Here is a 27,643-nt window from a genome sequence, read left to right on the forward strand (position 1 = left end):
GCTTCGTTCTCAGTGATGTTTCAGAGAGGTGAGATTTGATATAAGTAAGGCACTTTACTAGGCACTACAAGTGAGTAAGATGAATATAGTTGAATCCAGAATCAGTGAATTATTACAGAATTGGTTCTTATTTAAACGACAGTGAATTATGAGTATCTGTATTGGAAACATATCTATAAATCTAACTATTTTGTAAGGCATTCTCCCCCCCCCAATAAAATGGGCATGATTATTCTTAATGCTTTATATATGTGTTAAAATTGATGACTTAATTTTTAAAGCTAGTAAAGATCCTCATCAAGGGTATTAAACACCATAGAATGATTCGTTTTATGAGGACTGTATGTCCAAAGAAAGGAAGACAGGGTTACCAAGTCACTCAAGCATTGCAGTAATACACCATCTCATACTGGGAGTAAAGGTGTCAAAAAAAAAACTACCATCTGGTTGTGTCTGGATGCTGCATGAGCAAATCTGTCAGCTTTCTCAGAGCCTTATCCATTTTGCCTTTTTGAGCCTACCATTCTAGCCAACATAATGTTCTTTCAGATGTGTTAGCAAAAGCAGTTCAAATTCTATTGTATCGTAGTTCAAACATTAACTAAGCAGTCTGAGTGTTTCCATACAAAGCCCCTGCCCTGGAGATAGAACTTGTATGAAAGAATAAGACAGGCTCTCGTCCCTTAGTATCTGATTGCCTGCTTGATTTGTTATTTGCCATCTGGGGAGAAAAATATCCAAATAAAATGTGCATGGAGTACTATTCAGGATATAGCTGAATAAAGAACAACCGAAGAAGAACCGAAAACTGGGCAGCTGCATTTAATCTAGGTTGACTGTTATTAAGGGGCTTTTGTTCATGACCATTTATTAAGCACCCCATTTGAGCCAAGTGTTTTACTAAATGTATCACTGGGATTCTCTCACTATTCAGTGTGGGAGAACTGTCTTTCTTTCGCCTCCTAGAATGTACCGAAGTCTTTCTGTCTTCAGAGTCTTCAAAAGCTGTTTCATCTACCTGAATGATCACTCCTACCCCATTTCACCAGGCCACTTTCTGCTTATCCTTTATGACTCAGCTTAAATGTGTCTTTTATCAGGAAGACTTTCCCTAACAACCTATGAAGTTGGATTCCCCTACTACTTCTCTCATAACATCTTGAGCTTTTCTTTCAGAGCATTTAACACAATTATAATTAACTGTGATATATCTTGTTTCATATTCTCTGCTGGGTATAAGCTTTAATAAGGCCATCATAGAGTCAACTCTGGCTCACCACTAAATTCCCAGCCACTAGATGAGTACCTGGCACATAGTAGAGGCTCAGTAAGAATTTACTGAATGATAAAATGAGTAAATGAATGACTACAGGTAGACCATGCCCTATAATACAGTTCAGCACTATTTAATTTTTGTGTAGGATCTGTACTATTTTTGGAATTAGTCTTTATTTTTAAATTAAGCCATAAATGCTAAAAATACAAAATAATATAACCTAGTAATTGAGCCTAGAGAAGGGGGAGTGGTTGGTGGGGAGATGAGTTAAGTTCTATTTAGGTCTATCAGAACATCCAGCTACCTGGTTTAAAGCCCCTTCATAGTTCGGGATCACAGAAAAATGAGACTTAAGCTTCTTTCCTCTTTCTCAAAAATGAAACTTTCCATACAAAATCTCTGGAAGTTTGACAGTCACTAGTCACTTAATGATTAAGCTCTATTTTAAAATAATACATCAGTAGTTTTTTCTCTAATTTATCCCTTTATTGCAGGTTTTATTTTATACTGCCCACAATATTCATTCCCTCAGAAAATAATCCAATAAGTAATAAGACAATTCTGAGAACAAAGAGAGAGTATATATAGAGAAAGGAAAAATGATGTAGAGGGAATTTGAGACTTTTAATGTGAAATCTGATTTGCATGTCAACCACGTTCCTGTAAGATTCGGATTGGAGTTTTGTAATAGTCTCTGTCTTGTTCTTTCATAAAAACTTGTGGATTTTTGGTTACCAGAATTTGCTGTTTGTCTCTTATTAGTTGGAAATTCAGCTTTTCTTTTGGATACATTTCAAACTTTGTATGGTATTGTACCCTGTACCATCCACACAAGCCCTCTGAGCTAAAGTTTCTATAATTTCTCTTCATAGGGTTCAGAATACAGCATTTTATTTCAGGTTCTTATTAGCCCACAGAATTTTCTTTCTCTATTAATATAAAAAATCTCAGTTTATCAATATTGGCACCAATGTGGAAATTATCTTTTTCTACCTCAAGAAGTCTGAAATGATGTGTCAAATATATATATATAGAGAGAGTTAGTTTACTTAATTTCCAAATTTTTTTTATTTTGAGAGTTCATTTACTCAGTTACTTTACATTGGCTTTCTATTTTTTTTTAATTTTATTTTATTTTTAAACTTTACAATATTGTATTAGTTTTGCCAAATATCGAAATGAATCCGCCACAGGTATACCCACGTTCCCCATCCTGAACCCTCCTCCCTCCTCCCTCCCCTACTGGGTCCTCCCAGTGTACCAGGCCCAAGCATCCAGTACCGTGTATCGAACCTGGACTGGCGACTTGTTTCATACATGATAATATACATGTTTCAGTGCTATTCTCCCAAATCTCCCCACCCTCTCCCTCTCCCACAGAGTCCATAAGACTGATCTATACATCGGTGTCTCTTTTGAAGTCTCGTACACAGGGTTATTGTTACCATCTTTCTAAATTCCATATATATGCGTTAGTATACTGTATTGGTGTTTTTCTTTCTGGCTTACTTCACTCTGTATAATAGGTTCCAGTTTCATCCATCTCATTAGAACTGATTCAAATGTATTCTTTTTAATGGCTGAGTAATACTCCATTGTGTATATGTACCATAGCTTTCTTATACATTCATCTGCTGATGGGCATCTAGGTTGCTTCCATGTCCTGGCTATTATAAACAGTGCTGCGATGAACATTGGGGTACACTTGTCTCTTTCCCTTCTGGTTTCCTCAGTGTGTATGCCCAGCAGTGGGATTGCTGGATCATAAGGCAGTTCTGTTTCCAGTTTTTTAAGGAATCTCCACACTCTTCTCCATAGTGGCTGTACTAGTTTGCATTCCCACCAACAGTGTAAGAGAGTTCCCTTTTCTCCACACCCTCTCCAGCATTTATTGCTTGTAGACTTTTGGATCGCAGCCATTCTGACTGGTGTGAAATGGTACCTCATAGTGGTTTTGATTTGCATTTCTCTGATAATGAGTGATGTTGAGCATCTTTTCATGTGTTTGTTAGCCATCTGTATGTCTTCTTTGGAGAAATGTCTATTTAGTTCTTTGGCCCATTTTTTGATTGGGTCATTTATTTTTCTGGAGTTGAGCTGTAGGAGTTGCTTGTATATTTTTGAGATTAGTTGTTTGTCCGTTGCTTCATTTGCTATTATTTTCTCCCATTCTGAAGGCTGCCTTTTCACCTTGCTAATAGTTTCCTTTGATGTGCAGAAGCTTTTAAGTTTAATTAGGTCCCATTTGTTTATTTTTGCTTTTATTTCCAATATTCTGGGAGGTGGGTCATAGAGGATCCTGCTGTGATGTACGTCAGAGAGTGTTTTGCCTATGTTCTCCTCTAGGAGTTTTATAGTTTCTGGTCTTACGTTTAGATCTTTAATCCATTTTGAGTTTATTTTTGTGTATGGTGTTAGAAAGTGTTCTAGTTTCATTCTTTTACAAGTGGTTGACCAGTTTTCCCAGCACCACTTGTTAAAGAGATTGTCTTTAATCCATTGTATATTCTTGCCTCCTTTGTCAAAGATAAGGTGTCCATATGTGCGTGGATTTATCTCTGGGCTTTCTATTTTGTTCCATTGATCAATATTTCTGTCTTTGTGCCAGTACCATACTGTCTTGATAACTGTGGCTTTGTAATAGAGCCTGAAGTCAGGTAGGTTGATTCCTCCAGTTCCATTCTTCTTTCTCAAGATCGCTTTGGCTATTCGAGGTTTTTTGTATTTCCATACAAATTGTGAAATTATTTGTTCTAGCTCTGTGAAGAATACTGTTGGTAGCTTGACAGGGATTGCATTGAATCTATAAATTGCTTTGGGTAGTATACTCATTTTCACTATATTGATTCTTCCAATCCATGAACATGGTATATTTCTCCATCTATTAGTGTCCTCTTTGATTTCTTTCACCAGTGTTTTATAGTTTTCTATATATAGGTCTTTAGTTTCTTTAGGTAGATACATTCCTAAGTATTTTATTCTTTCTGTTGCAATGGTGAATGGAATTGTTTCCTTAATTTCTTTTTCTGTTTTCTCATTATTAGTGTATAGGAATGCAATGACAAGTAAGAAATGAATGGACAAAGAATACCTGAAAACTAAGATTTGTAAGCTCAGTGGCATTTGTAATGACTGGAACGTTAGGACACTTGGAAACCATTACATTACTGATGAGCATTTAAGTTTTTAGTTAAATGATTCATTTTCCTTTTCAAGATTAGGACATTAAAATCTAATTAGGGAATGGCCACAGCTTGGATGCACAAAAACCTAACATCATTTGCCTTTATAAATATGGTTAGAGTTTATACTTACATAAGGATATTTTTGAGGGATGAATTTGGTTGAATTTTTCTTACTATTCATATTCACATGTGCACAAATCAAATTTTTTCCACTAGATTCTAAAAATATAATTTTTTTCCTACTAAAAAATTATTATGAAGAAGAAATAAAAACTATGCCTAGACTAATCAGGAAAAGTAATTTTTCATTTTGGTATATTTCCTTCTAGTCCTTTTCCTATTTATATGTTTCATTGAACAATTTTCTACAGTTGGGATTTGGATATATTACGTTCATTTAACACCTTATCTTGAACCTTTCCCATCTTCGTAAATACAGTGTCTTATAAACTCTTAACTGGAAATTCAAGTTGTTTCAGAAATTATAAACGTTTATATTGACCATCTGAGTTTCTGATTTTTTTAATGTAGAAAAGATTCATAAGTGAAATTACTGAGTGAAATATCATGGACATTTTTAAGGCTTTTGATGCACATAGTAAAACTGCTTTTTGGAATGTTAACAGCAACTAAATTCCTACTTGCTACATATGACAAAGCTTAATATATTTGCCACAAAATAGGTCATATAAATAACTTTTTAAAGTAACCTAGTAGTAAAATGGGTTAAGAACATGAACAGAAAATTTATTATAATGAAAACTTAAATATCCATATAAATTTATATGAATAATATGAAATCTCATTAGAAATGCAAGCTATAATAATAAAAATACTACTTTAATTAAACTACTTTTTTCTTTGAAAGTATTTGAAGATTGGGTGTTAACATTAGGGAAAGCTGGGTAAAGGGTATATTGGAACTCTGTACTATTTTTGTAACTTTTCTGTAAGTCTAAATTTATTTCAAAATGAAAAGTTAGAAAAATGACTCGTATGATGGCTCTAGGTGGTTACTCAATAATGTCATTGTACTTAGTGACCTTCTATAAATGAGGCAGTGTAATCCCAGAAACCTTCGTTGAGCATACTGAGCTGGTTCTTCTGAGTGCTAATGTAGTATTAAAAAAACAAATATAAAATATTTCCAATCAATGCTCTCATTCATTGCAGAAGTCTCTGAATCTGTTCCATATGTTGATACTCTATCTCGTTTAATCCTCTCTACAATCCCAGAAAGTAAACCTTAAAATTATTTATGCTCAGATGAGGTAACCAAGACTGTATAACACTGAGTAACCCATCCAAAGTCGTACTCTAAAATGCTTTACTTTAGCTGTTTTCATCTATAAGGTATGTCCATTTGGCAGAAATTGCTTACATTTGGGGAATGAATGTTTGTCTTTATTTCCAGCTGGACATGATGCTCCCTTTCCAATAGATGAACCTATAGACATTATTCCACGAAGCTGCCAACTAACGACAGATGTTCCACAAGTCACACAGCTGCTAAACATGACTAAACTCCGCCAAACTGAAATAAAATTTGGGGGTCATCCTCTGAACTCAACAGAATCAGGTATGTACTCAAGTCCTAAAGTATAAGCCTCTTTATTTTTAAGGCCAAAAAGTAAAGGGTGGTGGAACAGCCTGGCAATGATGCTTCATAGCTTGAGATTATATATTAAATCACTTTAACATCAGCTCTTGTCAGTGATAAATCATTTTAAATTTCTTTTTTAGCAGCCAGAATAGCTTCTCAATTTTTATATGTTAAGTCAAACATCCTTGGTCGTTCCTGTCTTCCCATATGTGTCCAAGCCCTGCCAGTTACACCTCCAAGTCAGCTCTCAAATCTGATCCTATTCTACTTTCATTGTTTGGGTCCCCACTGTCACTTAACCTTACCCTCCCAGTTAATCTTTACATTGCTGTCAGATTTCTCTTTCTGATAATAGAAATAGAAATGTAACCATGGTGCTCTTTGATTAAAGACTTTTAATGCCTTTCCTACTATCTTAGAAGACAAAATGAAAAAAGCCCCTGGGAACTCACACAAAGTCAGTCTCCCTTATTCCAAACTTACTCCACAGTTTCATCTCCAGACCCTTTCTCTCATTCCCCATGTGTTAATTTCTGACCACTCTCTGCAGCTTTCATATGTTCTTATTTTGAGATTGCTGTTTCATTGGCCTAAAATGGCTTCTTTGCCTTTCTGCCTGGAAAAACACTCAATTTGTCTTCCTAAATCCAACTCAAATGCCACCTCTTCTGTCCTAACAAGCATTGTTCTCCTTTTGTGATGGTTTTTTTGTTCCTTGCAGTACTTTTTAATTAATATTCTTTCATTCCCAATTAAACGTGACTCTTTCAAAAAGAGCACTGTACATCATTCTTCTATATCCCTACCACCTAACACAGTGTTTGCCATATATTTGGCCTGGTGCTGCACACTCATATGACAGTAGCCAGTCAGATAACAGAAATGAGTGAAGTGAGCCGGATGCCTGGACATCCAACCCACAGAAACATTTTCTACTTCTGCAGTGAGCCCTGTTGGGAGTGGAGGGGAGCAATTAGGGAAGAAGAGTAAGATAGTGCTTCAAACAAACTGTTCTCTACTGTTGAAACAGTAGTATCAACAACTGATACAAATGATACAGTACATGGCAGTTAACAAGGGAGTGGTGAGAACTACAGCAAACTGGATTCTCGTTCTCAGCCTAGAAGGGACAGCTGCAATTCAGTTCTAGCCAAATTTTGCCTTGCAAGAACACAGGCACAGTCTCACCAGATCTCTTTTTTTTTTTTTTTTCAAGAGGAACTCAGTATCCCAGTGTTTGTAACAGTATTTGTTGTTCAGTCACTCAGTCCTGTTCAACTCTTCGCAACCCCATGAACTGCAGCACGCCAGGCTTCCCTGTCCTTCACCATCTCCTGGAGTTTGCCCAAACTGATGTCCATTGAGTTGGTGATGCCATCCAACCATCTCGTCCTCTGTTGTCTCCTTCTCTTTGACAATTTTAATATATTGTCTAAACTCTCAACATTTTTGAAACACTCTTAGCGTCAAACAAAACACGCCAGGGCTGCCAGTTTTCTACCTCTGTATTGGACACTCATAGCTATTGACCAAACAAGTGAATAGTACTTACAGATCAAGAAATCTGTTATTCAGATGAGCAGTTCTCAGCTTCCTGCATGTTAGAATCACTTGCGACATTTTAAAAATAACTGATATAAAAAAAATTTTTCCCCTAATGTCTATGCTTCACCCCCAGAAATGTTGATTTAGTTGCCCTCGGTTGGGTTCTGTTTGTTTTTTTAAACTTCTCCAGCCATTGTGACACACAACCAGGTTTGAGAACCCTGAATGAGTGACTGGATCACTTATCCCCACAAAGGTGATAACCTTGAGAGAAATCATGGTGAGGGGTGGGGGAACTTGTAGGGTGTGTTGGTTCTCAGATAACAGGTGGGGAAGAGAGAGTTGTCAAAATTCAAGAGTGGTCAAAGTAGAAAGAGGAGAAAAGAGATGATCATGATGAGATGTATTGCATGCATGCTAAGTCGTGTCTGACTCTTTGCGACACCATGAACTGTAACCCACCAGGCTCCTCTCTCCAATGGATTTTCCAGGCAAGAATACTGGAGTGAACTGCCATTTCTTTCTCCAGTGGTGAGAAGAATGAGTAACAAAAACAGACTCACTTTTCAGTTCAGTTCAGTTGCTCAGTGGTGTCTGACTCTTTGTGACCCCGTGGACTGCAGTACACCAGGCTTCCCTGTCCATCAGCAACTCCTGGGGCTTGCTCAAACTCATAACTCACTTTTACTCTCTATGTTTATCCAAAATTCATTTATTCTTGGTATATTTTTATTGCATATTTCTGGAGATTTGGGACTATTCTGTTAACTTTTTCAGTATAAACCCTGTAAGAGAATTTGACACTATATTTTTCAGTCCTTTGTAATGAAATTTCCAAACTCACAAACAAGTAGACTATATAGTGAATCCCCCATATTTCCATCACCTGCTTTGACAGTTGCCATCTTTAGGCAAGAATTTATGATAGCAGTGAGAACCCGGAAATGGCAACCCACTCCAGTGTTCTTGCCTGGAGAATACCATGGACAGAGAAGCCTATTGGCTGCAGTCCGTGGGGTCGCACAGAGTTGGACACGACTGAAGCAACTTGGCGGCGGCAGCAGGAGAACCCTGATCGTGAGAATTTGTGTATTTGTTATATGTACTATCTTTAGATAGAGAGGGAGAGAAAGAGAATATATGCAATCTATGTTCATTACAGAACCTTTGGAAAATATATAAAAGTTTTCACTACCCAGGTAGCCACTGTAAACACCTCACATCGTAATTCAGTCTTAATGGAAAATTCTCCACAGAGTACAATGAGTAAGAGTGTTTCGCGTAACCAAACATTCTGTCTGTATCTAACAGGCTGTGATAACTTTCCATAACAAAAATGATTGCAAAGCCTATCATGTCGCTCTTTGTAGTTGTAAATGCTCCTTTTTTCTTCTCTCTCTCTAGCTTAATGTTTTAAGAATTGTGTCTTTAAATGAAAATGCAAGTCTATATCCAGATATTTTGTGTCTTTATTTTAAATTTAAACTTCAAGGACACTTGTAATGCCAGAGAATAAAGAGAAATTTGAATAAATATTAAATGCATCATTAACTCAATATTACAATTAAACAAACTTTTTCATAGGCCATGTTCAATCTCAGCCTGTAGAAGAGGGTTAAGTTAGTATATATTTTTCTAATTCCACAATTGGACTTTCAGTGCATAAGTATAGTCAACATGAGTTGTTTATACAGAAAATTAATAATCACCATTGAAAAGCTTATTTCTTCTGTCCTATGAAACTCAAATGTACTTATATTCATTTATAACCATACGGTTTATGATTGTTCATCTGAAGTAAATCTCATAGCACATGTACAGCAGCTAAAATTTACATAAACTTTGTAGTTCGCTTTCTGCAAATACTTTTCAGTTGCTTTTTTTGACATTTGTGGGCTTTGAACCTTATTGTAAGTGATTACAATAAAAATTATTGTTCTCTGTGTGAGAGATTTTATTTGAACGGTGTAGCTAATGACTAATGCCCAAGGACAGACTTTTTAATCATGGAAAAACCAGGAGGTATTTCTTCATTTTAAGTATTTATTTTTGTGTCTTTCTAAAATGAGGGCTCCCTGTGATGAGATTTGAATTGCATGAAAAGTGGCTGGGTGTTCTTGTAACTAACAGTACTTATGTAAATTGTGATATTTTATTATAAATGTGCATGCTAAGAGATCCCAGTATGCCACTACAGAACGAAGTAGCTGCTTCCTATGGATGCTTTCTGGCATGTTCATCCGAGCTAAAAAGGAAACCTTGAACCTTCTGTTTTAGAGTGCATTTTTTTAATGTCATGTAACTTGATCAATAGCATTTAATGAAATTAATAAAATAATTGTGTTTCCAAAAAGTCTGCTGCCACACGTTCGCACTGTTCACTTTGTCAGCTCCCAGTGCACATTAGCTAGTGATTGTTAGTCTGCAGAGGACTGTAGGATCCGATGATCTTATTTTCATTAATGGAACCCCACTTTAATTGAACCAGAGAATCAGATCTATTATTGAAGTTGAGCATTCAGCTACTAATGACAAGATGCAGTGGTCCACTAAGCACAAATCAAAACCAATAATTTGCTTAAAAATTAGGACATAGTTTTCCCAAGTGCCCTCCTTTCCACAGCAGCAATCTTAGTGGATTTTTATTCCTTTTTAATTAAGAAGAGACTGACATCCCTATCTCCTAGCTCAATTGCAAACACATAAATGAAAGCATTTAGCAAAACCATGACATAGTGATTTAACTATAGTTGGCATTGGTGAGATCTTTAATAGAATTTCTTCTTTGCTTTGGACATTATGAAAGCAAATTTCAAGTCAAACAACAAAATCTACTGTAAAGTAGAATCTTAAAGAAAAAAGAGTTAGATTCTGTCTTCGGGAACAAGCGAGACACTCTAATTTGTTCTTTTCTAAAGCCAGACTGCTGGTATTCCCTGGTTTGTTTTTGGTTGTTGGTTAAAGAAAGGCTGCAATTAAAAAAAAAAAAAAATAAGCAGAAAACCTGAATAGACATTTTTCTTAAATTTTAAAAGCTTGTAATGAAAGTACTTTGCATGGGATATGCATTCTCAATTTAGCCACATTTCTCCCCACATTCTCCATGTGAGTTCTTGTCACTATATTTTGCCTGCCTGGCGTTCAGTCCACTTCATTTGGCCCTCCCCAATACCACTACTTTATTCTCTCTAGAAAAGATTATTACAGTATTATATTCTATTCTTTATTTCTCATGAACCCCATTAGTCTTCATCAAATATATTAATTATCATATTCATAAAGTTCTCATACTTATCCAAATCATTACTATTGGACACACTTTTCAGATAGCAAAACAAAAATTTTCAGTTAGATGGTTTTACAAAACTGCCCAGAATATAAAGAGTGGACAAGGAAAGAATCCCCTGTGATGCCCCCGGCCCACCTACAGCCCACCACCACATGTGTTGAAAAGAGGGCACCAAGGGTCTGAGCTCAGGCTCCGAGTGGACAGATCTCTAAACATGGTGAGCCTCAGTTTCTTCATCTGTAGAGGTGGAATAATATCACACCAAGTGATTGAAAATTCCATAGAGATCATGTACACATCATATCCATCATCCTTCAATCTCAAATTGAATGGCATTTCCCTGACCCTAAAGACTAGATACCAGCCCCCTGTCAAACACACTGAACCTTCCCTTCATAGCTCTTACCACAGTTGTAATCATGTAGTTATTTATGATTTATTTGCTGTAGTATCTATCTCCCTTGTGAGACTGTGAGTGCCTTGGAGGAGGTTATGTGTCTGCCTTATTCCTTGTCTTATTCAGTGCTTAGAGCAGTGGCTGCCCAGGCTAGGTGTTCAATCACTGCTGAAAAAATTGGTGGATGAAGGAATAAATGATGGTGAATGGACTTCATAAATTGTTAAATTTTATTCAAGACGAAAGATATTAATATCATATTTATAGGCATTCACTCCCTATTAAGCACAGTATTTAGTATGTTGCATGGATTGTTTCAGATAATCTAACAAAAATGCCTGACTTAAGTACTATTATTATCTCAATCTTATGAATGAAGAAGGTGAGGCTCAGAAAGTTTGAGTACTTTGTCTAAAATAATATTTCTGTACTAGATCAGCCTTTTTGTGTTTTTGATATTCCTTATAACAATACACCTATAATAAAAATCCAATTCAAAATCTGGATTCTTGTAGCAGGTTTAATTCTGATTTGATTGTTAGATAATAGATGTAAGTCTTAAGCATGACCTCTCAATGATTAGAGTTGAAGATTCAGCAGGTTTTTCTAGTTAAACTTTGAAAACCTTTCAAACTTAAATGACTATAATAATTAGAACATTGTATCTTGGGACAAAAATGAATGTTTATTTTTCTAAAAGACAATTAGAGAGTAGACCCTCAGGTTTTATAATCTAACTACAAAGGCTGTACCCCTCAGTAAAATAGCAAAATAATTAATGGTAACATCTCTGACCTACACCAAGTTCATTTTCCGCAAACTCAAGAAAATGAAATGCCTAGAGCATGGCTTTAATCTAATCTTGATTTTTAACCTTCTGTTATGCATATTGATACCAGCTCTTAAAAGAACTCCTTTTAGAATTCAAAAGGCATGAATTTCTGCTTGTAGTTTTCTTTCATTAAGATTTTTTCTCATTATAGAAACTTTGTCCGTTCTACTTTTTATTTTAGAAACCAAAGGTCTAAATTGCTTTTCTTGTAGCTTTTAATTAGGACCCTATTACAGTGGATACAGAGCATGATGCATGTTTACATGGATAATTATGACAATTTTTATATGATTATAAACAGAATCATTAAAGTGAAACAGGCTTTAAGAATGTGTATGTGTTAATTGTACTAATAAATTGTTAAAGGCCTGCTAATTAAAGAAATAACTGAATGGTGGAGTATTGTATACTTTGCTTTGTGGAGGGAAAAAGGTACACTAAAATTTGTAAAACTTAAAAAATATATATCCATTTAACCACATAGTAGTAGATTGCTCTTTAAAGAAAGGTCCGTCTAGTCAAGGCTATGGTTTTTCCTGTGGTCATGTATGGATGTGAGAGCTGGACTGTGAAGAAGGCTGAGCGCCGAAGAATTGATGCTTTTGAACTGTGGTGTTGGAGAAGACTCTTGAGAGTCCCTTGGACTGCAAGGAGATCCAACCAGTCCATTCTGAAGGAGATCAGCCCTAGGATTTCCTTGGAAGGAATGATGCTAAAGCTGAAACTCCAGTACTTTGGCCACCTCATGCGAAGAGTTGACTCATTGGAAAAGACCCTGATGCTGGGAGGGATTGGGGGCAGGAGGAGAAGGGGACGCCAGAGGATGAGATGGCTGGATGGCATCACTGACTCGATGGACGTGAGTCTCAGTGAACTCTGGGAGTTGGTGATGGACAGGGAGGCCTGGCGTGCTGCGATTCATGGGGTCGCAAAGAGTCGGACATGACTGAGCGACTGATCTGATCTGATAGTAGACTCTCTTATAAAATACATCATATCTCTGTGCTTCAAGGAATTATATCAAGCTTAATTATAGTTTTAATAGCTATTGGCTATCCATTGCTAAGCTAGAGGTTCCTCTGAGAAATTCACAGTATTTAGGAATTTGTAGCTGGAACTGTGACAGTATAATATTTTAAGATACTCCCCCCCCCAAAAAAAGTTTATCTTCTAATCTTGGATACCATCCACAGTTGTGGTGATATTTATTCATTGTGTACCATGTTCTCTGCTGGGCTCAGCAGATGATTGTACATGGAGTACCAAATAAATGGTCTTTCTACTCAAAGAAACTTACATTGTTGTGGGTAGTGGGGGGAACCTGTATATAGATGAAGAATATGAAAAAAATCAAAGAAACTGCACATGTATGATGTTTGAACGGAAAGATATGCCAATGGCCAAATGGTTTCTATGATTAGAAGTTAAAAAAAGAAAAAAAGCTTCTATTCTGGTATTGAAAACTCCCATATAGGCCTGTGCCATATCCCATATACCCCGTGAGGACTCTCAGTGGCTCTTCTTTCTAGGAAAATCCACATTTGAGAACAAACTCAGTAGTCTAGGATTTTTCCTCTTTGGTCACAGAAGGTACAAATGATAAGTCTGAAATAGATTTTTCCAACTGGTCTGGAATTTGAAGGTCATTTCTTTCTTTTGCTAATCCTAAGAAACTAGCAATATTTTTATTGACTCCAAATGGTTGTTTGTAAATGACTGAAAAAGATGCAGTTGCACACATAGCCAAGTCCATTTGCTAACACTAGGAAATCTCACATGTAAGCTGAGTTAGGCATCTGATTCTGGTGCCATAGCACTGCAGCTGTTGAAAGCCACACAGTTCTTGTAAGTATCAATGTCTTGGTCATTGTTGACCCTTCTTTTTCATCCCCCATACCTTGGCAGTTGTTCAGTCTAGTCGTCCTCCTCAATTCACACATAAAACTCTTAGGTAGATTTTTTTCTTAAAAATAAGTTTCAACAGTAGTTAGAAATATTCAGTCATTTAATCCAACTTGCGTTCTGACCCCTTATACTTTATGATTCATTTGGTTTGCTCAGCAAAGGTCTATTGCTCTGTGTCAAGCAGTAGGCTAGCAAATCAGGGATGACAAAGCAGACTGCTGAGTTTATATCTACTGAAATATACATCATTGGAGAATTCCATAAACACATGTGAAAGCACAAGTCTGACAAGTTCTGTGAGGGAAAGCTTATGGGAGTACTTAATTTGGGTACCCTAATCAGAGGAGTATGGGAAGACTAGTCTGAGAAAGTGATACATGATCTGAAACATAAGAGCCAAGAGGGGAAGGAAAATCCTTCCTGCCATGGGCAACAGCATGTATGAATGCTCTAATATGTAGGAAGAACTGAGAGGCCAGAGCAGAAGATGGGAGGTGTTAAGGCTGAACTGAAACTGGAACATGCAAGTTATTGCAGGCAATGTTAAGGACTTCCTTCTTAATCCTAAGATTGGCAGGGAAGCCATTGAAAAGTTTTAAGTGACAAAGAGGAATAATTCAATCAGATGTTTATATAAGACCATTTTGGCTACGTTTTGGAGAGACCATGGGACAGGGAGCCAGAGTGAACTTGGTAGATCAGTTGAGCGGCTTTGTGATCATCCAGGAGAGGGATGATGGTCTCTTGGATCAAGGTTCATGTCAAGATTCTGACATTTCAACCTGAATTGTTTATGATGCCATTCATTAGACCAGATTTTTGGTTTTAGGTGTCTCTGATACATTGAGGAGAAGCTGATGAAGAAGGCCACTGGATAGAACAAGTGACTCTCAGAAGAGAGGACTAGGCTAAAAATAGAAATTAGAGAATCTGCCTTATAATATCCAAAATAGCTTTCCACACTTCTGTTCAAACACCTTCAAAATGACAGAAAATTCACCACCACAACAACTAGACATGCTTTAATTAAAGAAAGATGTTCCTTATGTTGGACTAAAAGCTTTTTTAAAATTAATTTTTATTGGAGTATAGTTGCTTTACAATGTCGTGTTAGTTTCTGCTGTACGAAGAACTGAATTAGCTATATGCCCACATCCCCTCTTTTTTCAGATTTCCTTCTCATTTAGGTCACTGCAGAATACTGAGAAGAGTTCCCTGTGCTATACACTAGGTTCTCATTAGCTATCAATTTTATGCATAGTAGTGTGTATATGTCAATCCCAATCTCCCAATTCATCCCATCCCCCCCACCCTTGGTATCCTTACCTTTGTTCTCTACATCTGTGTCTCTATTTCTGCTTTGCAGAGAAGTTCATCTGTACATTTTTCTATATTCCACACATAAGTAATATTATATGGTATTTGTTTTTCTCTTTCTGACTTACTTCACTATGTATGACACTCTGGGTCCATCCACGTCTCTTCCAGTGGCGAGATTTTGTTACTTGTTATGGCCGATTAACGTTTCATTGGGTATATGTACCACATCTTTATCAGTTCTGATGAACATTTAGATTGCTTCCATGTCCTGGCTATTGTAAAGTGCTGCAGCGAACATTGGCATGCATATATCTTTTAGAATTATGGTTTTCTCTGGGTATATGTCCAGGAGTAAGATTGCTAGATCATATGGTAGTTCAATTTTTAGTATTTTAAGGACCCTCCATATTGTTCTCTATGGGCTTCCCTGGTGACTCAGATGGTAAAGAATCTGCCTGCAATGTGGGAGACCTGGGTTCGATCCCTGGGTTGGGAAGATCCCCTTGAGGAGGGCATGGCAACCCACTCCAGTATTCTTGCCTGGAGAATCCCCATGGACAGAGGAGCTTGGTGGGCTACAGTCCATGGGGTTGCAGAGTTGGACACAACTGAGCTACTAAGCACAGCACATACTGTTCTCCATAGTGGCTGTACCAATTTACATTCCCACCAGCAGTGTAGAAAGGGTCCCTTTTCTCCACACCCTCTCCAGCATTTCAGTGGAGATGATTCCCTGAATCAAAAACCTTCAGTGATTTCCTACCTATTCTGTGATTGCCTACCAGTTTTAGAATAGGCTGTTATAATTTTAAGGCCCTTTTCGTTGTGACCCAACCCTATTCTTGCAGCTAGGCTGGTGGTTTCATTATCCCCCAAGCATACCTTACTCTTTTATTCTTTCATGCCTGTATTCAGTTACTTTTCTTCTGCCTTGGACACGTGGTGGTAAGGTGTTTCAGTCATGTCTGACTTTTTGCCACCCTATAACCTGTAGCCTGCCAGACTGGTCTGTCCATGGGATTCTCCAGGAAAGAACACTGGAGTGGGTTGCCATACCATTCTCCAGGGGATCTTCTCGACCCAGGGATCGAACCTGCGTGTCCTGCATTACAGGCAGATTCTTTACCGTCTGAGCCACTAGCCTATATATCTCTTATTCTTGAGATCTTACTATTCATTCAGGATTTATTCAAGAAGTCACTTCCTCTTGATTCTCACTGGTCTTCCTTATGTTGTAGCTCCCTGTTTACCTATGCTATCACTTCCCTTCAGACTCTCTGAGGGCAAGCAGTGTGTATTATCCATTTTGTGTCACTGACAACTTCTAGGAAATGCCTGAGTGCTGAAATACTTGTTCAGTTGAGTTAGTTTTAATTATTTCCTTAAAGAGAAAAAAAAACAATATATTTTTCAGTAGCTTCCTTTTCTTTTTTTTTTTTTCTCTTTTTTTTATGAGGAAAAACATTTGTGGTAGAGGTTCTCAAAAGATACTTAGCACAAAGACCACTTGGGGGAACCTGTGAAGATTATAGATTTCTTGACTCCCCAACAAAATTCTAATTCTTGAATGCATATCTGATAGATTTGATGTTGAACCTCAGTATCTGTGCTTTTGTAAGTGCCCTGGGAAGGTGGGTAGGTTAAAGCAGGGGAGGATTCAGATCATGTGTCCCCTCGATTGTACTTTCAGAAATACTGCAACATAGTGTTTGCCATTACGCCCATTAATGGACTATTATTACCTTCCTTTTACAAAACAGATCAGTTCATTAACAGAGGAACAGTTAGCATGCGGAACAGTAAACATCAAGATGTTTGTCATATTGCCTTTGGATCCAAAGTTCTTGGACCACCTCCACTCTCTGGCAGAAGAAATAACATGAGGCTATCCAATGAGGTAGGAGCAAGGTTTGAAGAGCTTTCCTAAGCATAGGTGGTATGGGAGGGGAAGGGTTTTCTCCCATTCAGAGGGGGAACAGAAGGGAGAGAGACTACATGCCAAAAGCATAAGTCTTGAATAAATTTGGAACAGAAATTCTGGATTTTAGAAGACCCCAAAACTGTATTCTTTCTGTCATGTCAACACAGTTAACAATTTTGAGTATTCTTTTCATTAAATATGTTCACAAAACTTAAAGACAAATATATGTGAGCACATTTTGTGGTCTCCTTCAAAAAGGAGTTGGATCATCACCAGATACCTTACAATGAACAGATTATCAAATGTTATATTTTTATTTTTAGTTTCCTCTGAGTATCTGACATACACAGTGGTTTTCATTTCAACTCCTACCTACTAAAGATGGAGTGTGGCAAATAAGCACATTTTGATTTATATTTCTATAAGATTTGCTTGTCTTCTGTTTTATGTCACATCATATTTATCCTTCCATTTCTTTCTAATTTTCTACCATAATTTCCCTCTCCAACTTTTTAATGTTCTCATTCCCTTTGTTTGTTTTTTTTTTTTGAACCTTACTTTATTTGTCCAACTATTATTTCTTCTATGTAGATTCTACAAGAAATAAATGCAGTTCCTATATTTTAAAATATAAATTAATTCTTTTTTCCTTATAGACAGTAAGATCTGTTGGGTCCAAAAGTAACCGATTACACCAGCAGTCTACAGTAGAGAAGCGTGTTAACGGTGCAGAAATGTCAGCTTTGCTGTTATCTGAGTCTGAGGCACAAGGAGATAAAGAAAATATTGGCCAAATAAAGCAAACTGTACCTGTTCTTGGTAAGAATTCTGCATAAAAATTGATAGTTAGTGAAAACAGTGAGAAATGTTAATAAGAAAGTCATAGTTATATTCTTGATTAGATCTTAAGTTCAAGAATTATCATTTAAAAATGAAAATGATGGTAGATATTGAAATATGTCTAGAATAGTGTGCTTTTATATATATATATATATAATTTTCTGGAACCTGTCATTCTGTTTATTGTTTTTTTACATTGCTATAGTACCCCATGTTTTTACTTTCTGATGGCTAGTGATAAAATGTAGTATCCAATTATTGCTATGTTTTGCAAACCCCATGTGCATTTTAAGTTTTCTTAGTTTTGTCTTTTAATTAATCTTCCATTTGTAAAGTGCTCTTTATTTTCCCTCCCTGTTACAAAAAATAGCCCCATTAGTAAAGAAAAGACTTTTACCCCAAGTTATATAAGATTGAGAGTTCAGGGCTAACAGACTAAGTGATTTGCAATTTGTTTCCAATTGGTAATTATTGGAAAGAATGGAAATCAGAACCCAAGGCTTACCACTCCCTGTCAGTTTGTCCACATTTCCTGGTCTGACTTTTATCAGCATTGAAAAGGGGAGAGACATTTGGGTTCATTTGATTTAGAAATTAATGATCACTGTTAGAGACTGTATCTCCATTGGAATATAAAACTCAGATGAGGGAATTAATAACAGATATTCAGTCCCAGTTTTATCACTGTCTGTGAGACCTTGATCAATTTCTTAAAAACTATGAGCCTCAGTTTCTTCATCAGTAAGGATACAGTACCTACTATCACTAGTAGTAATAACAGCTGCCTTAAAGTGTCAATTTGAGGATTCAGTGAGGTCAGTCAGTCCTCAAGCACATTGTATTGTGCCAAGAATGTAAGTGTTCAGTAAATATCAAATGCTGCTTCTATGAATATTATTATTATTATTACAGAAATTTAAAATTCTTCAAGATTGATCTCACTTCTCCAGGGTTCTTTTGGAAATTACCCTCTAAGTGCTTCTTGAATGACAGCTGGCTACACTCTTTTAAAGGAAAAAAATAATTTCTCTGCATTGGCCATAGATTTTATTTTTTTATGTTTTCTAATATAGCATGTTGCATGATTAGCATTAATCTGAATTATTTCTAGTTCTCTATATGGTTACATTACATGAATAAAATACAATAGTAGTTTTGAAAACCTGATACAGTTCTAATATAGGGAATAGAAATAAATATCTAGTTCCTATAAAGAAATAAGTTGTGTTTTTTGTACAGCTTTACATTTTGTCAAAATGATACATGAACATTCTCATTATGGCTATAATTACATTTAGAGTTTTATTTCAAACTATATAGTGCTTTCTGTTCTGGCTTTTTGTTCTTTGATATGAAAATGTACCAGCCAGTCTGCATATTATGCATCCACATCCCCCTCAAGAACCATCAGCCGATAAGAATAATAACAGGAGAAGATTACGGTTAAAAAGCACCAGCAGAGAAAGGACAGAGACACCCAGCGGTATGGCACTAATTCAATACTATCTTATATCTGTATATTATTCAGAGCAATGGAATCTCTCTCTGCAGGTTGTAAATTTCAAAGGATTATGAACCAATTCATTTAAAATATAAATGTCTGTTCTACAAGGATTATGGAAATCAAATTTTCTACAAAAGAATTGCTCTAGAGCCCTAACAGAGATTTGTTGGATTAAATAGACAGTGCCACAAAAGTAAAGGACTTCCTACTTGTACTCTCAAAGGCTGAATAAGCTTAAATTATTGATTTTTAAAAACGGCCCAAATTTGATGGAGATTCCTGCCTGCAGACTTTACTAAAATTGAACTTAACTCACAATTTTTCATGTTTCACTTATCTCTCTTCTTTTTAAATTGGGCCCATTTTAGATTGTTGTTATATTTGCTGTCTCTCCTTTTGGACTTCTTGACGTCTATTATAATGTAGATTAAAATTTTAACTCTTTGCAACCAGTAAAGCATTAGAGAGATATAGTCAACTATTCTATTAATTGTTATTTCTTAAAATACTAGATTTGAGTTGGGTGTGTACAAATTTGTATACACATGAATTAGTCTATCCTGAATCAAGCCCAGAATCTATGATATACACATCTGTTAGCATAATTTCTCAAAAGTGTAGCTTTCTTGGGGAGGCCAAAATTCTGCTTGCTAGGTTTCATATTATTTTTGTAAAACAGTAGGTAGAAAAATTACTTCTGCAATGCCTGTATCCATTTTTCTTAAGGTGCTAAAGGAACAAGCTTTGTTTAAAAGAGTTGAGTTCAATAAGAATTGTCATTTAGAAAAAACACACTCCATTTTACATGGAACCTAAGGAAAAAATATAGGACCTTTAAAAAATTATATGGGTTTTGGAATTCCTTTTATCACATATCATAAAACTTAAATTTAAAATGTCCCCATGCAAATATCAAGGAATTTTAAGATGAACCTCTACAAAAAATGCAACTGAGTTCATCTTAAAATATTCTACTGGAAAAAAAATGCATATAATCTATATTGTCACATCAAACTTTCTTTTTAATAATCATATAGAAAAGTATACCAAATGCCATTTTCAAAAATTAATTTATATATGTAAAAAGAAGTAATATAGAAGAAAATATTTATTCCATTAAAGGCAATTCTTCAGACAATAACAGGAATGATGAACATAAAGCAGCAACTGTCCTCACCGCTATGTCCCAGCAAAGAGCAAAGACAATGAACCCCAGCTCTCCAGTACCCCAGTCTCCTGATCAAGCAGGTTAGCATCTTTATTATACCATAATTGCTAATAGTTAATAACATATGAATATGTTAAATATTTCAAGCCTGGGCATTTTGAAAAGTCATGATACAGACATTTCCTAAAATCTATCATTTTTTAAAATCTCTTTTTAACTCAGTTTTACATCAGACTTTAATGGATGAAAGAGTATTTTTATTTTCAAATTTTAATGCACAAATTACCCTGTTCAGAATAAAAGTTTAAAACTCTGTAAAGTTTTCACATGACATCGTCACCCTCTCGAAAGATTATCTATGACATAGTCACCCTCCCCAAAGATTATCTATTGTTGCAATTCTCCAGTCCTCTTTATAATGGAGATATTGGAGTATAGTGCATTGAGCCCATCAACATATCTTGCCTAGCAGGTGTGTGGTACTTTTACAAAAGCAAATTGTTTTTAAGCTAGGGAAAAAAGAAAATAAATGAAAATTGTTTGTAGTTTGTCAGTCTTATTTATGCAGTGTTGAAACCTTCATTAAAATGTTAGGCGCAATTAGTGTGTCTAGCATAAATCTGACTGTGTAGAAAAACTAATTAGATGTTTAGGTGATCATTCTTGCATTTATCTTGTTTGCTGCAATATTGTGATTACACAGTAATTTACATATTTTCCTAAGAAAACATACCAAATTATTCATTACAATTGATATGGAAATACTTGAGGTAAAACTGCAAATTCCAAAAAAGCATGTGGTAGTGAGATAATTAGAGTTCTTTTAGTGTGAAAATACTTCTTTTACTTTGACTTTTTTGACAGTTAATAATATGTTTGGTGCTAGGTCATACAAGTTGTTTAATTATCTAATGTAGATTCCCAAGATCTTTTCCTCCCATTTTCTTTACATACTCCTGTACATAACAAAACACATTGGTTTTTGTAATCTTACTCAACATTTACTAAAGCATTTACCATGTTTACAAAGCACCTGCTAGGCACTTAGCACCAGGCAAAGAGTTTGCTGTCCAGAAGAGGACAAGCCAGTGAATATATTAATTTCATCCACCACAGAAGGAAATGGCAACCTTCTGCAGTTTTCTTGCCTGAGAATTCCAAAGACAGAGGAGCCTGGCGGGCTATAGTCCGTGGGGTCGCTGAGTTGGACATGACTGAACGACCATCACTCACAGCCATGCTGACTCAAGACTCTCCGCATTTGCTGTGAACGTGGTCGGATGAAGTAGATTCAACCTGCTATTGTCCATTTACCTATAGAAAATGGGGAAGTCTCGTCCTTAATAGGTTTTATCTAAGAAATGCGTATTTACAGCTCTTTTATAGGCAAGTTATGTTATATAATCATAGTCATAAGTTAAGAAACAGATGAATTCACTTGAGAAGAATACAGTTTTATGTGTGCCGTCAATTTAATTTTTATTAAAGGCCTTTTTGTTTGTTTGTTGCTTTTGATTTTTTAGTATCAGCTTTGAAGTTTCAAGTTAGCTAGTCTTAGCTCTTGGATATTCTTCTTATGATATGAACATAATATGATTCAAGAAACAGGAGTAAAATTACCATGTTTGCATTGTGGTTCTGCAGAACATAAATTCTTGTAAGATTTTGACCAAAAAAAAAACCAAGTGTAGCAAAAAATTTAAAAAAAATCAGATTCAGTTGAGAAAATGCTCAACTTTTCCTGATGTCATTCTAAAGAAGAAAGTAATCCTGCTTTTAATAATGCTTTTTATAGAAAATTTTTTTCAAGTTTTTTGTGGTCATAAAATTATAAGATCTATCCCAATATTGAGTAAAAGACTAATTTTTTTAAAGTTTTGATAACAATATATCTTAGTGGTGGTATATAGTATTTTTAAAGAAAACAAAAATGTGCAGAAAAGATTTTCATATCAAAACACTCTCTCCTAAAATTAAAATTAAATCCAAAGGTCCTTTTCAGCAGCAGAATTCACCAGTCACACTAACAAATATTTCTGTGGACTTACTATTACTTGACAGGTCTTCTCAGTTTAATTTATGAATTGTCTTATTCCAATCAGTAGAATGGAGAGGGAAAGACTGTCAGCTTTTTGTAGTTTTTTTTCTCCTCCTGCAGTTTTGTAATCTGAACAAGGCCCAGACATTTTATTTAAAGAGCTTAAGTACTCTGTCCTCCTGAAGTTAAAAGAAATTCCTAACTCAAACCCTTTTAAATTTGGAAGATTCCCCACCTCTGGATTATCAAATTAATGAGACTGTGCTATAAAGAACTTGCTGCAAGATAGGTGATAATTATTTCAGACTTCCAAATTTCCTGGCCAGTGTTTCAACTCAGATGGAGTGGAAGTAAGTACAAATGAGTCGCCCACAGCTCTGAGCACTAACTGTGGGTTAAAAGTTTAGCAGGTTACAAGATGGGGGATAAATTACCTTCCTTGGCTTTTGCATTATTTGATAAACCTGTTTCAGGAACAAGAAGTGTTACTCTAACTACCTGCCTAATATAACACTTATGGAATACTGCTCTAACTTCTGTCATCTTTTGCAATTGTCAGATGAGTGGGTATTTCCCGAAAATGGCGATCACATCCCCTATTTGGCCTCTACCCCGCAGTCTCTACTTTTGGATGAAGACTCCTGCCATACTTCATGCCTGTGGCTAGAAGCCAGCAAGGAAAGTGAACAGGATCAACAGACAGAGGAAACCCAGATTGTTCCAAAGGGTGTTTTCACTTTTTCATCCAGACCACGATCGGCACCTCATGGAAAGACTCAGAGTATGTCCCCAGAAGGGTGCCCATTTACTTTGGATCTAAAAGAAGATACCAGTGTGACAAGGAGTGACACCCAAACAGAGGAAGATTTTTACGGTGCTGACAGCAACGAAGAGGTACATTGCCTGATGAGGGAAATAGTTGTAAAGTACAGTTGTTCTATTAGCTTCAACTAAACACTAAAACTAGTTGAAAGAGGGAAAATCAACTGCTATTTATAAAAATGCAGCAGATTGCAGTGTCAGTCAACAGTTGCCTCAGGTTGTTATGGTAACTCTAAATTGTTGCCTTTTTTATTAACAGTCAGCCAATTTCATTTTTAATTATGGAAACCAGTTTTTGGTTTGATTTTGTTTTTTCATTTTAATCTTTGTCTCAGAATGAGAAATAATATGCAGTTTAGTAATATGATAGCATGACCAGTAAAACACTGAGAGCACATTGTTCTAGATCTCTGGGGAAATTGTGTTGCAGATGCTAAGCATTCTGAGTTGAGGGTTTCCTGCCTTCCTTACTCCCCTGCCATCTTCTCACCTTAGACCTATTAGGACTCATTATTTTCCATATGGTCCCAGAATTTTCAGGAGTTGTGCCAATTAAAGTTGCAATAATGAATCATGGATTACTGCTGGGACTTGCCTTACAGGAGGTTTTCTGTTTGCAATTATTTAGAATACAAATGTATCTCATATATCAATAAATTCATAAAAAGTTTTTAATACCTTGTGAAATACCAAACTGAATGGAGTTTGACACATTTGTTTAAAACTTAATATATTATACCTCTTTTCTCCATAGAAAATGAATTTGTGAAATTTCTTTAGTATTGTTCTTTATTGATAGGCATTGATATTTTCTAGAAAAAAATAATTATTTTAAAAGCAGATTATAGTTAAGTTATGGCTTAGTGAAATTACACAAATTATTTATATGTAGAAATTATAGAAATAATTAGGAAAACATGTTTGTATGCTTACAAACTTATTTTTAACAGCTATATCTGATTAAGAATACCCCTTTGGACAAGGGGAAATACGTAAGTCCATAACTCCTACCTTCAGAACCAGTTGAGAATATGGTGAGATCGTTAAGACAGTAATTATGATTTTTTTCCAACTTTTAATGAGTTTCTATAGCAAAAGTGCATGGGGAAATCCTTTTTTATAACATTCTTGCTTCTGAGTGTGATGAAACTGTTAGTCAAACCAAACATAAACCTACTGCAAACCGCTTTATGCATAAATGAATAAATAGTACATTTTAAATGTGTTGGGAAAAAATTTGTCCCTTTCACCCTGAATAAAATTAACCTATAAACTGTAAAATGAGCACTTGCTTTGAGCATCTGTACTGCTTCCACCCAGCTGTCAGCTCTCGTGCAGTAGTACCTGGCTAGTCTGGCAGCCACACCATTTGCCAACTGGGCAGGCCCATCCCCTTCCCATGTGCACAACTTACCCGAGCCAAAAGAATGACTTGTTGGTGGCAGTTTTATGGCAGATGGGAAGTGACAGTTCCATGGAAACTTTGAGGGAAGTATTAGTGGAAACTACCCTTTAAATAACACCACATTAGGAAGATACCTCTCCACCTATAATGAAGGATGAGCCTTGAGAAGAAGCAATAGGGCTTTTGGAGAAAATGAAGAATACTAGTTCTGAATATTTCAATTCATCTTCCCTTTATATGCTTTCTTTTGCTACTAGTTCCCTGGTGGCTCAGATGATAAAGCATCTACCTACAATGCGGGGGAGACCCAGGTTCAATCCCTGGGTTGGGAAGACCCTCTGGAGAAGGAAATGGCAACCCACTCCAGTACTCTTGCCTGGAAAATCCCATGGACGGAGGAGCGTTGCAGGCTACAGTCCATGGGGTCTCAAAGGATCAGACACAACTGAGCGACTTCACTTCACTTTTGCTACTAGCTACTCAACTTCTGACATCCTTCACCATTTATTATGCAGACATGTACTTGTTACCAACTACATTAAATTGAAAATTAATTTATTATGCATTTTCAAAGCTGTGATTGACATAGCTCTCTGGTCACCCCTGTGCCAAGACCATCAGAAGATGGCTTGAGTCTGTAGTGTGACCATCTCATTGCTAACACCTGCCCTGCTCCACCTTTAGTCAGAGCCTACCAAGAGTGGGCAGCCAAAGAAAAGGGCAGAAGCCTTCTATACCATGCAAGCTTTGCTATTAGAGGCAATAACAAGATACAAACTAAAATACAGATGACCAACAAAAGTGCTGGGCTATGTTTAAACAAGTTCTACACATTGGCTTGATCCCTTTTTTATCAAATGGGTTTGTTTGGGGGATTTTTGTAAGTTATTTTTCTGTAGGATTATGTCTTCCATTTATTAATGATATAAGTCAATGGAAAATTAGATTACATATTATAAATGTTTATTTACATATAGTCTTTGAAGAAAAATCAGTTGATTTAGACATTCTTACTCTTAGTTGCATTATTTTAGAATGCAGTATTCTTAGAGTAACACTATTGTACCTAAGGAAAATATAATGTCATACTATAGATAATGGTGGACAAATTAGTAATAATTACATTATTTATTATGAAGTTTGCAACTTGTAGTTGAAAGACTATTTGGTGTTAGACTTCAAGTATTTTTAAAGGGAAATTAGATGTATTCATAGAATTGTTTAGCTTCTTCAGCATTATTGGTCAGGGCATAGACTTGGATTACCATGATATTGAATGGTTTGCCTTGGAAACAAAGAGATCATTCTGTCATTTTTGAGATTGCATCCAAGTACTGCATTTCGGATGTGTGTGGATGTGAGAGTTGGGACTATAAAGAAAGCCGAATGCCAAAGAATTACTGCTTTTGAACTGTGGTGTTGGAGAAGACTCTTAAGAGTCCCTTCGACTGTGAGGAGATCCAACCAGTCCATCCTAAAGGAGATCAGTCCTGGGTGTTCATTGGAAGGACTGATGTTGAAGCTGAAACTCTAGTACTTTGGCCACCTGGTGCGAAGAGCTGACTCATTTGAAATGACCCTGATGCTGGGAAGGATTGAGGGCAGGAGGAGAAGGGGACAACAGAGGATGAGATGGCTGGATGGCATCACTGACTCGATGGACATGAGTCTCACTGAACTCCGGGAGTTGGTGATGGACAGGGAGGCCTGGCGTGCTGCGGTTCATGGGGTCACAAAGAGACACGACTGAGCAACTGAACTGAACTGATGAGATGTATTCAGAAGCAAAAAAAAAATAGGCAAGATCATGTTATCATGATACAGAAAAAAATACACTTATGATGCTAAAGAGTAATTAAAATAAGCTTTCAGTGCTAAGACAATGGTCTTTGTAATTTAAGTTCCTTATCATCAGTTCACATTTGAGATCTTCATTAATGTGAAAGACTCAAAAGCATAGTTTTTATTTTTTCATATCGTTTTAATCTTTGCTTTACTATATATTTTATTACCTAGGCAGATATATAATACTAATTTTCCTGATACTCAATTAATTTGGAATTAGTACTTCTTATTTGAAGACACATTATGGAAATATATCTTGTGGTGAGTTGTAAAATCAGGACTACCATGTAAAATGAATTTTCTAGGAAAGCTGTTAAAACCTTTCATAGGATTATAGCATCTTTTAAAAAAAAGGGCATGTTACTATTATCATCACTATTTTGTTTTTTATGCCATTATTCCCAATGTGGCTTCAAGTATACATATCCAGTTTGTAATTTGAAATAGATGGCTTTATATTAATATTTTATTACTTCTCTAATTCAGTTTTTGTTTAGGGAGAGATATAGTCATTTTTCCCTAAACCCTGTCGTGTATCACATACTCTAAAGTAGATAGTTACAAAGCTAGGTAATTTGTCTTACGTAACAGTCCAAACAAGAATATTTGAGCCAAAGAATTATCCATATTTGGACATGACTTATGTAGACTGACTACTTACTATGTTCAAATTAGCTAGGAATCTTCTAGATCTTCTCTTCATTTAACTCTGTTGAAGCCTATCAAGGACAGATTTACAAACAACAAA

General features: G+C 36.0%; 1 protein-coding gene across 50 annotated transcripts in view; it reads left to right on the forward strand.

The window, feature by feature from the left end:
• CFAP20DC (CFAP20 domain containing) overlaps window positions 1–27,643 on the forward strand; it is a 266,072-nt gene that overhangs the window by 140,905 nt on the left and 97,524 nt on the right. For 40 of the 50 annotated variants that reach the window (XM_086367122.1, XM_086367120.1, XM_086367117.1 and 37 more), the window contains 6 exons: window positions 5,876–6,040; window positions 17,113–17,249; window positions 17,930–18,092; window positions 19,480–19,596; window positions 20,740–20,865; window positions 23,383–23,717. In XM_086367122.1, coding sequence (XP_086223248.1) covers window positions 5,876–6,040; window positions 17,113–17,249; window positions 17,930–18,092; window positions 19,480–19,596; window positions 20,740–20,865; window positions 23,383–23,717 — 1,043 coding nt within the window. The remainder of the gene's footprint in view (window positions 1–5,875; window positions 6,041–17,112; window positions 17,250–17,929; window positions 18,093–19,479; window positions 19,597–20,739; window positions 20,866–23,382; window positions 23,718–27,643) is intronic. The other 10 variants (XM_086367126.1, XM_086367148.1, XM_086367146.1 and 7 more) reach the window with 2 other exon arrangements.

The sequence above is a fragment of the Bos grunniens genome, chromosome 22, assembly GCF_055505025.1.
Source record: "Bos grunniens cultivar Pamir isolate PY7600 chromosome 22, Bosgru_T2T1.0, whole genome shotgun sequence".
NCBI lineage: Eukaryota > Metazoa > Chordata > Mammalia > Artiodactyla > Bovidae > Bos > Bos grunniens.